The 14,926-nt window shown below is 49.0% G+C and overlaps 1 protein-coding gene across 11 annotated transcripts in view; it reads left to right on the forward strand.

Annotated features, from left to right (window-relative positions):
- The window catches only part of MICAL2 (microtubule associated monooxygenase, calponin and LIM domain containing 2), a 252,739-nt gene that overhangs the window by 38,192 nt on the left and 199,621 nt on the right, over nucleotides 1–14,926 (forward strand). For all 11 annotated transcript variants that reach the window (XM_074401099.1, XM_039470504.2, XM_039470509.2 and 8 more), the window contains one exon: nucleotides 12,760–13,100. In XM_074401099.1, the coding sequence (XP_074257200.1) occupies nucleotides 12,837–13,100 (264 nt within the window). In that variant the 5' untranslated portion in view covers nucleotides 12,760–12,836. The remainder of the gene's footprint in view (nucleotides 1–12,759; nucleotides 13,101–14,926) is intronic.

Below are 14,926 nucleotides of genomic sequence, written 5' to 3' on the forward strand. Positions count from 1 at the left end.
GCCTGGTGAGTCATGAGGACATAGACAGCCGTTGAACTGTAGGAGTTTGCTGTCCATGAGAGTGAAGACCAGAACCTTTGCTTTCAGGGCCGGGGAGAGAGGGGTCTGCAAAAGACTGAAATGGGAAGAGACCACAGCAAGATAAGGCCCCATAAGTGGCAGCTGCATTTAGCAGCAGTTGGTGGTGACGTTGGCCTGATGCATGGCGTGGCCTGTGTGTGGCGAGAGACCAGATTGTGGTGGATTGATGGATGAGTGGGAGGTGAGGAAGTGCACACTGCAAGGCTAGACCATTCACTTGGAAACCGAGGCTGTGAGGGGAAGGAGGAAGAGTGCTGTTTGTTTTCTCCCGTAAAAGTAAATATAGGCCTGGGCACAGTGGCTCATGCCTGTAATCCCAGCACTTTGGGAGGCTAAGGTGGGCAGATCATGACCATCCTGGCTGACTGGTGAAACCCTGTCTCTACTAAAAATACACAAATTAGCTGGGCTTGGTGGCACGTGCCTGTGGTCCCAGCTACTCAGGAGGCTGAGGCAGGAGAATCCCTTGAACCCGGGAGGTGGAGGTTGCAGTGAGCTGAGATCATGCCACTGCACTCCAGCCTGGGCAATAGAGCAAGAATCTGTCTCAAAGAAAAAAAAAGTGCAAATACAGATCTAACTGGTTGGATTTATGTGCATTTTGGGGAATGCTTCATGTTGATAAATTCACAAATCAGAAAAAAAATAAATATTGTTGAGCAGTGAGCATTTGGGGGTTGAGAAAAATGAGGTTAAATGGTACAGTTCTTCCAAACGGGGTGGGGGGGTTGGCCCAGGAGGTCAAGGCTGCAGTGAGCCGTGATCACACCACTGCACTCCAACCCGGGTAACAGAGTGAGATCGTGTCTGAAAAAACAAAGCAAAACAAAAAGTGCACACACAAAATAAGGGATCTTTGGGGATAGACTCCGCCCAATCTAGCTGGGTTGCGAGCTGCTCTGGGTGGGGCGGCTCTGCGGTCATCCTGGACTCCAGGTACGGTGCCATGCACATAGTGAGCGGGCGTCGAGAAATACTTCTCAAGTTCACTTGGCTGTGACTTCCATGTGTCTTCCCCAGCATCCCTCTGTATCCTCCAGACTAATTATTGTACTGGCATCAAGTCCCAAAGGCCTAATTTCAGCAAGTCAGGAGACCCAGTGCCATTCAGATACAATGGTTCCCCTGGAGAGTGCCTTTGAGAGGGTGCTGGGCAGAGACTCGGCGGAAAATCTGTTTTTAGTTGTTCTCCCATAGCAGAGAGTTGGTTAAGGTGAGGATGAGCTACCCTCACCTTTTCTGTGAAAATGTGTCAGTTTCTGCCTTGGTTTGGCTTGGGCTACCTAGAGCTTGAGGAGGTGGGAGTTACCCCGACGTCATTTCCTGGGAACTGACACCTTCTGAGCTCATCTGTGGGCCTGGTGCTGTGAGAGGCCCCTTCATTTAATTTTCACAGGAACTGTATGTTCTTACGACTTGCTCAAAGGAGCACTTAGTGACTCAGAAGCCCGTGTTCTTTCTACCACATCACATCGGCTTCCAGGGACTCAAGAGCTGAGTGCCTGGGAGTGTTTCTAAAACCAAGGAAATGAACTAGCTTATCTGTTCTAGTCTCCTGTCTTATGCTATTTGCAAATAGGGAAAGGATGTCTTTTTCAAGATAGGGTGTAGATGCATGAGTGCCTACATAGAGTGGTGGGCAGGCTTATTTCTGGGAATCAGGCAACTTTTAAAGGACATTGAAGCACTGATAGAAAGTTAAGATGTAAAATGACAGACCTGGTTGTTATTGGAAGTTGGCCTGCAACAGCGGGGTCAGAGACATCTTCATTCCCATGTGGTTGGCCTTCACATTGGGAAGGAATGCCTTCTGATCCAGGCAATTGACATACCTACCACTAACACCTACTGTATTAGCTAGGGTGATTCTTCCTGCCTAAGAGATAGGTTCCCAGTTCTCAGTGACTTCACATACTGCACATTTATGGCTCATATATGTAAAGTCCAGAACATGTGTTCTGGTCTCAGAGGGTTTTCCCCCATGCAGGCATCCAGGGGGCTGGGTGCCTTCCTTCTTGTGGCTCACCACCTTCAACACACGGTTTCCAAGGCCGTTGTGCCCTGGCAGAAGTAGAAAAGGCACAAAATTACCATCGGGGGTTCTTAATGCGTTGATCTTAGAAGTGGCATGTGCCACTCCTGCTCATATCCCATGACCTAGAACCTGCTCCCCTGGACTCACAGCCGTAATAAGCAGGGGCCCAGGAGGAAGGAGCAGTCCGGCTGGCGGTGAGCTCGCCCATCTCCACCGCACCCACCACGGCTCCAAAGGCACTGCTCAGCAGAGCTTTCACTGGTGGATTAGTTACTGTTCTCAGTTGCTCTATAGATCCTAGCATTTTGAAGTTTGTTGAAAGAAGGGTAGGAGAGTGTTAGGGATCAAAGGTCTTAGCCGGGCATGGTGGCTCATGCCTGTAATCCCAGCACTTTGGGAGGCGGAGGTAGGTGGATCACTTGAGGTCAGGAGTTTGAGACCAGCCTGGCAAACATAGTGAAACCCTATCTCTACTAAAAATATAGAAAAAAAAAAATTAGGCAGGCTCGGTGGCAGGGGCCTATAATCCCAGCTACTTGGGAGGCTGAGGCAGGAGAATCTCTTAAACCCAGGAGGTAGAGGCTGCAGTGAGCTGAGATTGAGCCACTGCTCTTTAGCTTTGGCAACAGAGTGAGACTCCATCAGAAAAAAAGAATATAAAGAATCAGAGATCTAGACCAGATACTACACCCCTGATTCCCTGATAATGGTGTGCAAGACAGTAGTGCTTGTGTGCCTGTGGCTGCGTCTACTTTGCGTGGGAGCAACAAGGGTATGCTTATTTAGGGCACCACCACTCTACAGGAATAGTGGGAACACAGGGGCTGAGTGTTCTCCCTGGGTAGGGCGACACATGGTAGGCCCTGAGAGCTAAGACCAGGGAGCTGATGCCCACCCTTCCCTGGGGTGTTGAAGAATATTTTGCAGGTGCAGAGTGGTGGGGGAGGAGTGTGCCCGTGAGGAGAGCCTGGGGAAGGCAGAATACGAGATAAAAATGGGGAACTTGGCAAGGCTGAGCTTTGGTGGGCTTCCGGGGGTCAAATGAGATTTGGAAAGAATGAGAGAAGCCTAGACGATTTTTTAAAAAAGATAAAAATCATTTCATTGAACCAACAAAAATCAGCAAATGTCTTTCATTGACCTAATGATTTATTTTGTTTATTATATTTTAACTCAAAAGTATTTCGGAAAGTTAGCAAGATTGTTAATTAGACCACAGATTCTATTCCCTGGCTTTGGGCAGCTCCCACTAAAGGAGGAGGTGATGGTGGTAGTGGTGGGGTTTTCTTTGTTTGCATTTTATTATTGTTTTTGTGGTGAAATTTACATAAAATTTGCTATTTTAATCTCTTTTTTTTGTTTGTTTGTTTTATTTTGTTTGGTTTGAGGCAGGCTCTTGTTCTGTCACCCAGGCTGGAATGCAGTGGCACGATCATGGCTTACTGCAGCCTGGACCTCCTAGGTCCAAGCAATCCTCCCAGCTCAGCCCCACCCCCCTCGCCAAGTAGCTAGGAGCACAGACACGCCCCACCACACCCGGCTAATTTTTGTTTGTTTTTTGTCGAGACAAAGTCTCACTGTGTTGCCCAGGCTGGTCTTGTACTCTTGGACTCAAGCAATCCTCCCACCTCGGCCTCCCAAAGGGCAGGAATTACAGGGATGAACCACTGTGCCTGGCCCATTTTAACTATTTTTAATTGTAAGATTTCATGGTGTTAAGTACATTATGTTGTTACGCAGCCATCACCATCCTTCCACAGAATAAACGGAAAATCTGCACTTATTTAATAATAACTCTCCATTCCCCGCTTTCCCAGGGCCCCGGTAACCACCATTCTACTTTCTGTCTTTATGAATTTGCTTATCGTGGGCACCGCTGACTGTTAGTTTTGAGACAGGCTGGCCTCCTAGAAGTTGGAATTTAGAGTTCACAGTTTTCCTGGGCATCCAATGTGGGATCAAGATGATTGAGGGCACACGCAGAACCGTCTGCGACGCTTTTGGTGGTAAGATGAGCTCTGCGTGTGGAGAAGTTGTATGTTATTTTGTCAGCCAGCTACACAGGTTTCCTTCTTGAGGGCTTCACCAGCTGGGGATTCTGCAGGCACAGCTGAGATTTGGGTCAGAGGCAATGCCTTCCCCATTCTTTCTGGAATGTGGGTGGGAGAGTGTGGACTCTGGAAGACACCTGCTGCACTGGACGCAAGGGCCCCGTGCTGTATGGAGTGGAGCTGCTGGCAGGAACGCAGCCTTGAGGGACGAGTCCCTGACCTGTTAACATTTAAGGCAATTCCTTAAATTAGCACCATGTCAGGGCTTCATGCAGGATGACCCTTTCTGTTCCGGAGAAAGATCACATTGCTAGTGCTGTGTAGGCACACAGGGCCCAGAGCTGAGTTCCACGGAGCCCTGAGCACTTGTTAGGCCTGGAGAAGATAAGATACAGGAAGCCCGCCTCCTGTTGTTGAGACTGACAGTCAGGGAGAGAAGACTCCTGGCCTTGGGATGTGTATATAAGAGGGGTTGTAAAAGTTATGCATGCTCCTGGTAGAAACTTTGGGAAATACAGAAAAGTATAGAGTAAAAGTATAATCACAGCTCTCTGAAATGTGATCCTGCATACACATCACCACTGTTCACATTTGGCTTATTCCTCTTCTGCTACAGACATTATTTTATGGAGCCTGAAATTATATTGACTTCCTGGATTCATACCCTGCTCTTTTCACTCGGTGTTATGGCATAAGCATTTTCCCATGGATTGAATGTCTTCATAAATATTAGTTTTAAAGGATTGCCTGATAACTTGTTTGGTTGTACCATGACTTGTAAGACCATGCCTTATTTGATACTCGTAGACTCTCCAAGCCCAGAACTTGAGAGCCAACAGAAGTAAACTGATATAACTTACACAGCGGCTTCAGAAAAGGAACACCAAACTGTGTCTGTATATGTGGCTCCTATGGACTGGGGCTGGGAGCATGGATTTCAAAGTGAGATGACCTGGGCTCCTTTCACGGCATCCCCACTAGCTACCTGCATGGTATGGAGGCATTTACTTACCTCTGTAAAGCTGTCTTCTTTCAAGGCTGATGAAACGAGACAGGGTGGTAAAGGCCTGAAACGCCGTGAGTGCCAGCTGTCAGTGTCCTCATGTGGGTGGTGTAAGGGGTGGGCTGGGTTTGAACCCAGGTCTCCTCATGCCTAGGCCAGAGTTCTTTCCACCTCAAAGGCTTCACCTGTTTTAGAAGGTCCTTGAAGAGAGACTTAGTGGTACAGGTGAAGATGTAGAGTGCTGGCTAGAAATCCTCGTGGAAAATTTTTAAAATGTATATGCATATGATATATATGCACACACACCACACATATACATGTACATATACACACATGCAAATAAATGCACATATACATACACATATGCATATATGCACATGTCCTGTATATGCACACGTGAATACACATACATATGTGCACATACATATACACAAACACATGTACATATATACACACATATGCACACACGTGTGCACATGTACACCCCTGCAAACATATACACACAGGCACACACGTACACATACACATACACACACATTCATCCATATGTACAAATAGACACATGCACATATGCACACACATATACATACATAAAATAATCACACATAGAAAACATAGTTGCATTACAGAAAAGGAAGATAGGCAAGTTCTGCAATGACTTCTTTCTCTTTTTTTAAGGACTTTGCTTTTCACAGAATAAAAAAGAAAAAAGTCATACCTCCCCCGCATCCACATAGACCTGCTTCGAGGATTCTTTAGGTTAACACTGGTGAGAGCGCCTGGTTGGTGATGGGCCCCTGATGACATTGGCTTCCTTCTGCCATTGCAAGCACTGTGACTGGGCAGCATACAGGTGTCTCTTGACACCAGCGGGGGAGGCCTGGAGGATGGGCACTGCCTCACTGGGACCTCCCAGGGCCTGGTGCTGTTGAATGGCTATAAGACGCAATGAATGTGCCAGGCACAGTGGTTCGCGCCTGTAGTCCCAGCACTAAGGGAGGCTGAGGCGGGTAGATCACCTGAGGTCAGGAGTTTGAGACTAGCCTAGCCAACATAATGAAACTCCATCACTCATAAAAATACAAAATTAGCCAGGCATGGTGGCACGTGCCTGTGATCCCTGCTACTCAGGAGGCTGAGGCAGGAGATTTGCTGGAACGTGGGAGGCAGAGGTTGCGGTGAGCTGAGACTGCGCCACTGCACTTCAGCCTGGGCAACAAGAGCGAGACTCCATCTCAAAAAAAAAAAAAAAAGCAATGGATGAGGTGAGGAAGGCCAGGGAATGTATGAGGCCCCTTCAAGCTAGACCAGTGAAGTCCACTCACCACTGAAAAAGACTGGGGAGGAGGGGTGTGGCCAGAAGGGCAAGAGCCAAATGAACTTGCGTTCTCAGTGAAGGAGCGGGCATAGACGGCCAGGGCTTGCAGTGCACCTGGGGTGTCTTCCCAGCACTCACCCTGGGGCTGTGTGGCAAATGAGGGAAGGTCTAGGCCCTTGCCACCTCCTGGTTGAGCTTCATAGTGAGTCCCTTGGGTGCTCTTTCATTGGCCTTTCCTAGTAGGGGTTCCAGACATCGTGTGTAGGAAGACTCTGCACGTGTGCCTTCACTGTGCATGGAAAGGGGCTTGGCCTTCCTGGAGGTAATCTCAAGTTAACACCCAGTAGCAGTAGAGAAAGCTTTGGAGAAGAGGAACTTATCTCTACAGGGAATGACTAAGAAGAATTATCTCACTGAGGCTTCAGACACCCTTGTCTTCCAGAGGAGGCAGGTGGAGCAGGTGGCCCTAAGGAGGCAGTAAACCCTCCTCTATTTGCGGAAGTGACCAAGGCAAGGCTGGGGACACCTGGCTGGAAGGAGATTACCAGGAAAACAAGGTGGCCCTCTCAGTCCCTTCCCAACCCTGGAAGTGCTCTTTTTGGTCAAATTAGGTGCCTAGTGTTCTGGTAGGTGGAAATCCAGACCTACCTGGGCCAGGTGGGAACATGGGGTTCATAGGCCCCACCTGGGAGCCAGGTGTTCCTGCCCATGGTGGGCTCTGTGGGGATGCACCAGGTGCGGAAGGTACTGCTGAGTGCCTGGCTGGCTCCTGCCTCAGCTCAGGTGTTGGATTCAGATAGTCATAACTGAGGGTCTTCTGTGTGTGAGACTCCTGTGCACCCTGCGAGTGTGGGGTGAACACCCCACTTCATTGCCAAGGAAACAGGGCCTTGCTCCAGGGCTCCTTAGTGACGTAGAGCTGGGAGAGGGTAAGTTTCAGCAGGGCAGCTTGGCAGTATAAATGGCAAGAGGGTTTTGTTTTTAGATTCCATTGACCTTGAAACAAATTTTGTCTGCGAGCCTCTAGGGTGGGTTAAAGGATGAGCTTTTCTCTTGGGCCAAACTGCTGCTTTGTGGAAAGATTCTACCTAGTGTCCACCCCCATCTCTCCTTAAGTTTGTATGAACTTCACCATTTATCAAAAGCCTGGTTGCACTCTCCGATAGGCCGTTTGGGAGAAGAGGCTCAGGGAAAGCAGGAGGCATGGGCGTCCTAAATGTGAGGGACCTGCAGCTCCAGATGGGGAGGCTCCTCCTCTCATTTGGAGAGGTACTCAGGGACTCTGCATAAACCTGGAGCTTGACTCTCAGATTTTGTGGGCTTAGCCCATTACCAGTGCTATTGCCTGCAACCCAGGGCCTTTAATTTTAATTTTTAGCAGCTAGAGGCAGAAAAAGGAAATTGCTTTGTGACTCATGAAGTCACATAGGCAGGGGAGCAGACGAACCACAAATAAGAGACTCCACTTGGCAAAAACCAAATTGCTTCAAGTCTATTCTTGGAAACTTAAAGCAACACATCTTGTTTCTTCCCAGAAAATACAGAAACCTTCATATTTCTGGTTAGTTGGTTTTATTTCTATTGCATATCAAACTTCAAAAGGGCAACAGCTGGGCGGTGGTTAATAAGGAAAACTTTAATAAGAGCTGGTTACCCAGGATCCTCTGGCTGAAAAAGAAATCCTGGCTACCTTCTTTTGGGGTGAGGGGAAGGATAGCCACCAAAGGCTTTGCACCCCAGTTCTCTAGAGAAAAGGCTTGAAGCTCAGACTCATTGAGTCCTTCTGAGTGCTAGGTCAGCCCTTCCCAGTTCATTTCCAACACTATCCTGAATCTTGTGTGTTTTCAGTTCATTACCACTACTTTCTTTGAGGTTTGCTAGTTATAAATGGGAAACTAAAATCCAAAAGATAAATGATTTGTCCAAGTCTACACAGAGAGGAGGTGAGTTTGAACTCAGATCTTCTAAGTGGAAGGCCCTTGTCCTCTAAAGTATTTAGGTTGAGGCTGGGCACAGTGGCTCATGCCTGTAATCCCAGCACTTTGGGAGGCTGAGGCAGACAGATCACGAGGTCAGGACTTCGAGACCAGCCTGGCCAACATGGTAAAACCCTGTCTCTACTAAAAATACAAAAAGTAGCCAGATGTGGTGGTAGTCCCAGCTGCTCGGGAGGCTGAGACAGAAGAATCGCTTGAACTCAGGAGGCAGAGGTAGCAGTGAGCCAAGATCACGCCACTGCACTCCAGCCTGGGTGACAGTGTGAGACTCCATCTCAAAAAAAAAAAAAAAAAAAAAAAGTATATGTGTTGAATACACCTAAACTGAAATCTGCAATGCTCCAAAATATAAAGCTTTTTGAGTGCTGACATGACACTCTAAGGAAGTGTTAATTGGATTTTTCCGATTTTGGATTTTTGGGATTTGGGATACTCAACCAAATAAGTATAATGGACATATTCTATAAAGAAAGAAAGAAAATAGAAATCTGAAACACTTCTGGTCCCAAGCATTTTGGATAAGGGATACTCAACCTGTATATAACTCCTTCCAGAAAGCTAGTCTCAGTAGTCATGAATGATGTTTCTTTTGCCCTTCTTTTTTGATGTGATGATGTCTGGGCCATTTGACGAATCAAATGAGTATTGGTTACTGCATACGTGATCTCACCGATTCCTTAGAGCCCTGCGAGTGGGGAGAACAGGCGGCCCTCCATAGCCTTCGGTCTCACATCACAGATACAACCAACTGTGGGTTGAAAATATTCAGGAAAAAAGAAAATGATTTCATCTGTACTGAATACGTACAGTCATTATTTCCTAAACATGTGATGTAACAACTATTTACATAGCACTTATATCGTATTAGGTATTATAAGTAATCTAGAGATGATTTAAAGTATACCAGAGAATGTGTGTAAGTTATATGCAAACACTACATCATTTTATATAAGGGACTTGGGCATCTATGGATTTTGGTATCTACATGGGACCCTGAAACCAATCTCCCATGGATACTGAGGGAATTATGTATTATCCCTATTTCACAGATGAGAAAACTGAGGCCAAGAAGGATGAGATAACTTGCCTAGGGCCACACAGCTAGCAAGTGCTTGAGACCAAAGTCACACTCAGGTTGCCCTGACTCTAAATATTCTGATGCTATCCCGTGAGGAAAGCTACCCGCCATGGGTGTTAGAGTCATGTTTAAGGTCTTTGACTTAACTTGGAAACCCAATTATAAAGGGTGAGACTGGGCTGTTTAGATCTAGGGTGGCAAGTCTGAGCCTGGTATGGGCAGCTGGGCTACTTATCTTCTCCTGGAGCCATCTCCCTCCACCTCCTCTTATCTCACTCTAGATAAGGGCTGGTTTCTGGAGCGCCCACGCCTATCCAGCCCTTAGCACCGCCTTTAGCTCTTTCTCCACTGGAGCCTGATGACGAAGTTGTTCCTTCATCTTCTGGGGGAGGAGGGGTGGCTATAGGGGTGCGGAGGAGACAGCTTCTTCCAGTTTGTAAATTATTATCTGACTTGGTGCCTCTAAACTGTTTATAATTTTAGACAAGAAGTAGTTGGCCACTTGGAGAACTGATTTACAAACCCATTTTCTAACCTGGCGCATTTCCCCAGGTACAAATCTGCCTCCTGTGGTGGATGCAGCGTGTGTTACCACACTTACTGAGTGCCTCCCAGGGCCTGGCTCTGCCATCATCCACGTTTCTTGCCCTTCACAGCAACCCTGCAAGGATGAGATGATTATTTGTCTGTTACAGTAGGGGAAACTGAGAATCAGAAGTGGCTTGTGTGAGGCGATAGCTCAGAAGCCCTACAGTTTTCTCTGTACTGCCTGCCTGTCCTCAGAAAAGACTCCAGGGTAGCAGGCGAGTTCATATCGCCTTGTCAGCCTGCCACTGCAGCCTTTGTTCAATGCTGGGCACAGAAGTGGTTCCAAAGATAGATAAAGACTGAGGATGTTAATACGCTCTGCAAAGCAAATGAGTCCCGCCTTCTGTTTATGCTCTCTGGGTGGCAAGTGTTGTACATGGGGAAAGTGGAGACGCAGGAAGAGGCAGTGTTCATGTGAGTCATGCCCAAGTGAGCAGAGTGGACGCTCACAGAGCCCGGAGAGCATCTGTGAAGGAATCCACGCTCGTCTCGCCAGGCAGGGCACAGAGCCCGCTTGCCCAGTCTGCTGAAGTTGAGTGTCATAGACCAGGGTCACTGGGTAAGGCCTCATGGAAGACCCAGCCTGGCTGGGGCAGGGGAGCTGGCCAGGCCTGAGCAGGGAATGAGTGCTAGTCTCCCTTCAGACAAGCACCGTGCCAGGCACCTCGGAAGCTCTCGGGGAAAGAGGGAAGGGCGGGTAGGGTTCTACAGAGTTGCTGGGATCCCCTCACTTGCAAGTCTGGGCCTCCAGTGTCTGAGACCTCACCTGCCCAGCAGGCTCCTCCTGGCAGGTGTTGCCCAGTGAACTTCGGTACTCCTTTCATGGGCTGTTCTTCCTCCTTCTCTCCCAGCTCCTCTCGTTGCTGCCTGGACAGCCCCTTAGTTGCATTCTGTCCTCCAGCCTCCTCCTCCAGTCCACCGCCGGCCCCTCATCGTCCCAGCGCTGTTTCCTCCAGCTGCTCTGGCTCCTGCTCCTCACAGCCCACTGGAGAGGCCAGGACCCTTCCTTGTCCTGGAGGGGACACCCGCCACCACGTGCACTGGACATCCCCATCACAACTCCTCAGGAATCCTGAACCTTGGACTTGCTGTCATGTCATCACTGTCCCACTCTGTCCACACTCACACCCCCATGAGGCATTTCCATTGCCTGGAATGTCCACTCTCCAGTCTTCTGGTAAAATACCTCCCGTTCCTAAAATTGAAGCTCTCTTGACACTTTCCTCTTACGTCCCCTCTGGCCTCCTCGAGGCTCTGCCGGAGGCCGTCTGCTCTGGGCTTCCATGCCCTCAGTTCATTTCCGCAGGTGCTCGCCTGTTGTCTTGTAACTTGTCTTCCCCTGTAGGCAGGGCCTGAGCCCACATATTCCCAGCCCCTTGAGTGGTGCTCGACCCTTGCTACCTCACCAATAATTGAGTGAATAAGAGATTAAGGAGGAAGATAAACACCATTCTCTGCTTGTGGTACTATAAAACCATCCCACAATTAGAACGTGTCCACGATGAACCTCCCTATCTGGGGAGCGCAGAGCTGCCGTGAGGTCTGTGCTCTGCGTGTTGCTCACCGCCCCTTGCCAGGCCATGTCGCTGGGTCTGCTGTGCCCTCTTGCTCAGAGACCCCTACGGCCCTCCTGACAGCTGGGTCAGCCCCGGCTCCTCCACATTTGTCTTCTTGCACCAACTTTGGATTCTGGAAAAACAGCTAGTGCTTTGGAAAATCAGCTCTACTTTATTTTTGTTCCTTTGAAACTTAAATGACTTTCCTAAGAAATGTCTGAGGTTAGAATGGTGCAGAAAGGACCATGGCCAAAGCCCAGGCAAGCTATTTTTGGGTTGTGAATGAGCACCCATCGCATTTTTCCCTTCCATCAGCTGAAGCACTTGTTCCAAATAGCTCACAGCCCGGCCTTACAAAGCACAGGCCCCCTTTGCACATGGGGAGGAGGAGGTCCACGTGTCTCTGTCTGTCTGTGTGTCTGACTGAGGTGGATGATGTGCTTCCTACCAGGAGCAGAAGTTTTGAGAAGAGACCATTGTCATGTGTATAGGGGAGAGCCTTGCTCTCTGGTAACTAATGAAGAAAGACTTTGAAGCTGGATGTCTAGGGAGAGGTGGGTGGTCATGGACTCTAGAGAGACGTTTTCTGGATTGTTTTCTGTCAGGGCATTCGTGTGTGTGGCTGGGTTATATTCATATCAGCCAACCGATTTGCAGCACCAAGAGTGATAGACTTTCAGTGGTGCTAGATCTAGCATACTTTTCTGGGTTATTTCTTTTCTCCTAATCACTATTTGCAGAACCATCTGGCTCAGAGCAAGATTGACCAGTACTGTTGGCATTAGCCAAGGCATAGCCTTGTGCAGTCTGTGGCACTTTCCAGCCAGCGAGAGGAGCGGGGTATAGGGGAGAGATTACCTGCAACACCACATTGACAGGCCGAAAGGCACAATTCTGTATCTTTTATAAACATTTCTGTTTAGGATTGAACACTAAGTATTATGGGTAGCATTTGAGTGTCTTAAAGAAATTATGTTTTTACTTCTCAGCACCCGTCCCCCACCCTACCCTCATTGTCCAAAGCTGACCTCTGCCTCCCCCTACTTTCGCAGGTGTGACGTTTCTCCAGGTACTTCATGCTGTTCGCCTCTGTCCTCGCCACGCCGCTGCTGCGCACGACTCCTGAACCATGGGGGAGAACGAGGACGAGAAGCAGGCCCAGGCGGGGCAGGTTTTTGAGAACTTTGTCCAGGCGTCCACGTGCAAAGGTACCCTCCAGGCCTTCAACATCCTCACACGACAGCTGGACCTAGACCCTCTGGACCACAGAAACTTTTATTCCAAGCTCAAGTCTAAGGTGACCACCTGGAAAGCCAAAGCCCTGTGGTACAAACTGGATAAGCGTGGTTCCCACAAGGAGTATAAGCGAGGGAAGTCGTGCACGAACACCAGGGTAAGGAGAAACCCCCAGAGTCCTACCTTTGCAGGGCGTGTGGGTTTGACATGTGGGAGGTTAGGAAGCTGTCGCCATTTTGCCACCCTGAGGTTCTTAGTAGGTGTGGGTGTGAATGTTGCCTTGGTCTGCTTTGGTGAGGGGTTCCTTTGTCTGTACGCATCAGCTTTTCCTGGCTGGGAGGTTCCCTCTTCTCATGCCCTCTCCAAGGGAGGGAAGCCAGAGGCAAGGCTGAGGGAGGGAAGCCCATGCTTGATAGCACCCCTGCTTCTACTATGCCTGCTGCTAGTACTACTACTTCTCGTAGCTGCTATTTATTGAGCAGCTTCCGGGTACAAGGTACTGTATGTCCATGATTTCAGTGAACAGCTGCAGGAGTTCTTTGGGCCATTTTAGAGACGTTTGAGAAGTCAGTAGTTCCCAAGGCCACACAACTAGAGGGCAACCTTGGTCTATCTGATCCTAGGGCTGAAGCCCTAAATCTCTGGGAGAGGCACAGTTAGAGAGTTGTGTTCCCCTGGGAGTGAACATTTAAGAAAGATCCCCTGGTTTTTAATTAATTGGCTAAGAAATAGACAGAGGTCCTTACTGCCTCTTCCTCCCTGTCTCTTTCTCTTCCTCCTGATTGCCCTGCCTTCTCCACCTGCCACTCCCTTCCCCAGGATGCATTTCTCTACCTAGGACCACCCTCATAGTTAAGCCTGCACACTGATTGCATCCCCCTTCATCTGGCCGCAGACAGCATCGGCGAACATAGGCTCCCTATCACAACCTTTCTCTGACATTCCTGAAATGCCCACCACTAGATGGGCAGCTGGGAGTCCAGGCTTCTCAGCTGACTTCCCTGCTGGCCGTTGGGGGCTATCAGCCCTGGGCACTGGTCCAGGCTGTGTGTTTAGGATAAAATCAAATGTGCTGTATTTAGACCTCACAGGAGATAGCTCAGCTAGAACCCTAGGAATTCCAGTCAGTGCCAATCCCAGGACAAGAGGATTGAACTCTCCATGGCAATCGGGACTGTTGTGTTTTTGTTTTGGTGATGAGAAACTGTTGAGTCCACCAGGGGATACGCTGCTTTCCACTGCCCTGGGGGAGACAGCTGCCAAGCTCCTGCAAGCCTGGGGCACGCTGACACTGAGGGACATAGGAAGAGCCTTCCGTCAGGTTGAAATAGACCAATCGCCTCAGCCCAGAGCAGACTAGGCATCCAGGCAGTGCCTGCCCATAACCTGCCAAGCTCCAGCTAGGCAGAGGAAATGGGGGAGGTAGGGAACAGGAAGGGGAAGGAGAGGGTGAGACCAGTGTCCTGGGTGCCACTCCCACCCAGTGACTCCTTTCCTTGTTGTTGTGACTTCATGGTTCAGAGTTCACTGGGTGGCTCTTCAGAGTTAAAGGAGGGGAAGCTTTTAGCTTTCAAAGTGCCACCCCCTCAGTAATTGTATATGGTGGCTTTTTTTTAAAAGGTCTCATGAAAGTCAGGTGGCCCAACTGCACTATGTTCTCTCACAGAGGATTTTCAGAGCTCCGTTTTGATTAGGGAATGTCACCATATACCCAGCATGTGTGGCTGCTGAGGGACCCTCTTGGTGAGCTGAGGGCAAATTGTCACAGGGAGCCAGCCAGTAGAGGGATGCAGTGGAGGGCTGCCCGCCAAGAAGAGACCCTTCTTCCAAAATTTCCTAGCCAGTTGCCTAGCCGGTGTGGCCAGCCTCTATTTTACAAGCTTTGGTAGCTTGAAATAGAACAGTCATCACATCTTGTGGTTGGCAGGTCGCCACTGGCTTCTGAGATACAAAGGGAAAGAAATCATCTTTTGTTAGGGATGC

The sequence above is a fragment of the Saimiri boliviensis genome, chromosome 6 (genome assembly GCF_048565385.1).
Source record: "Saimiri boliviensis isolate mSaiBol1 chromosome 6, mSaiBol1.pri, whole genome shotgun sequence".
NCBI classification, from domain to species: Eukaryota; Metazoa; Chordata; class Mammalia; order Primates; family Cebidae; genus Saimiri; species Saimiri boliviensis.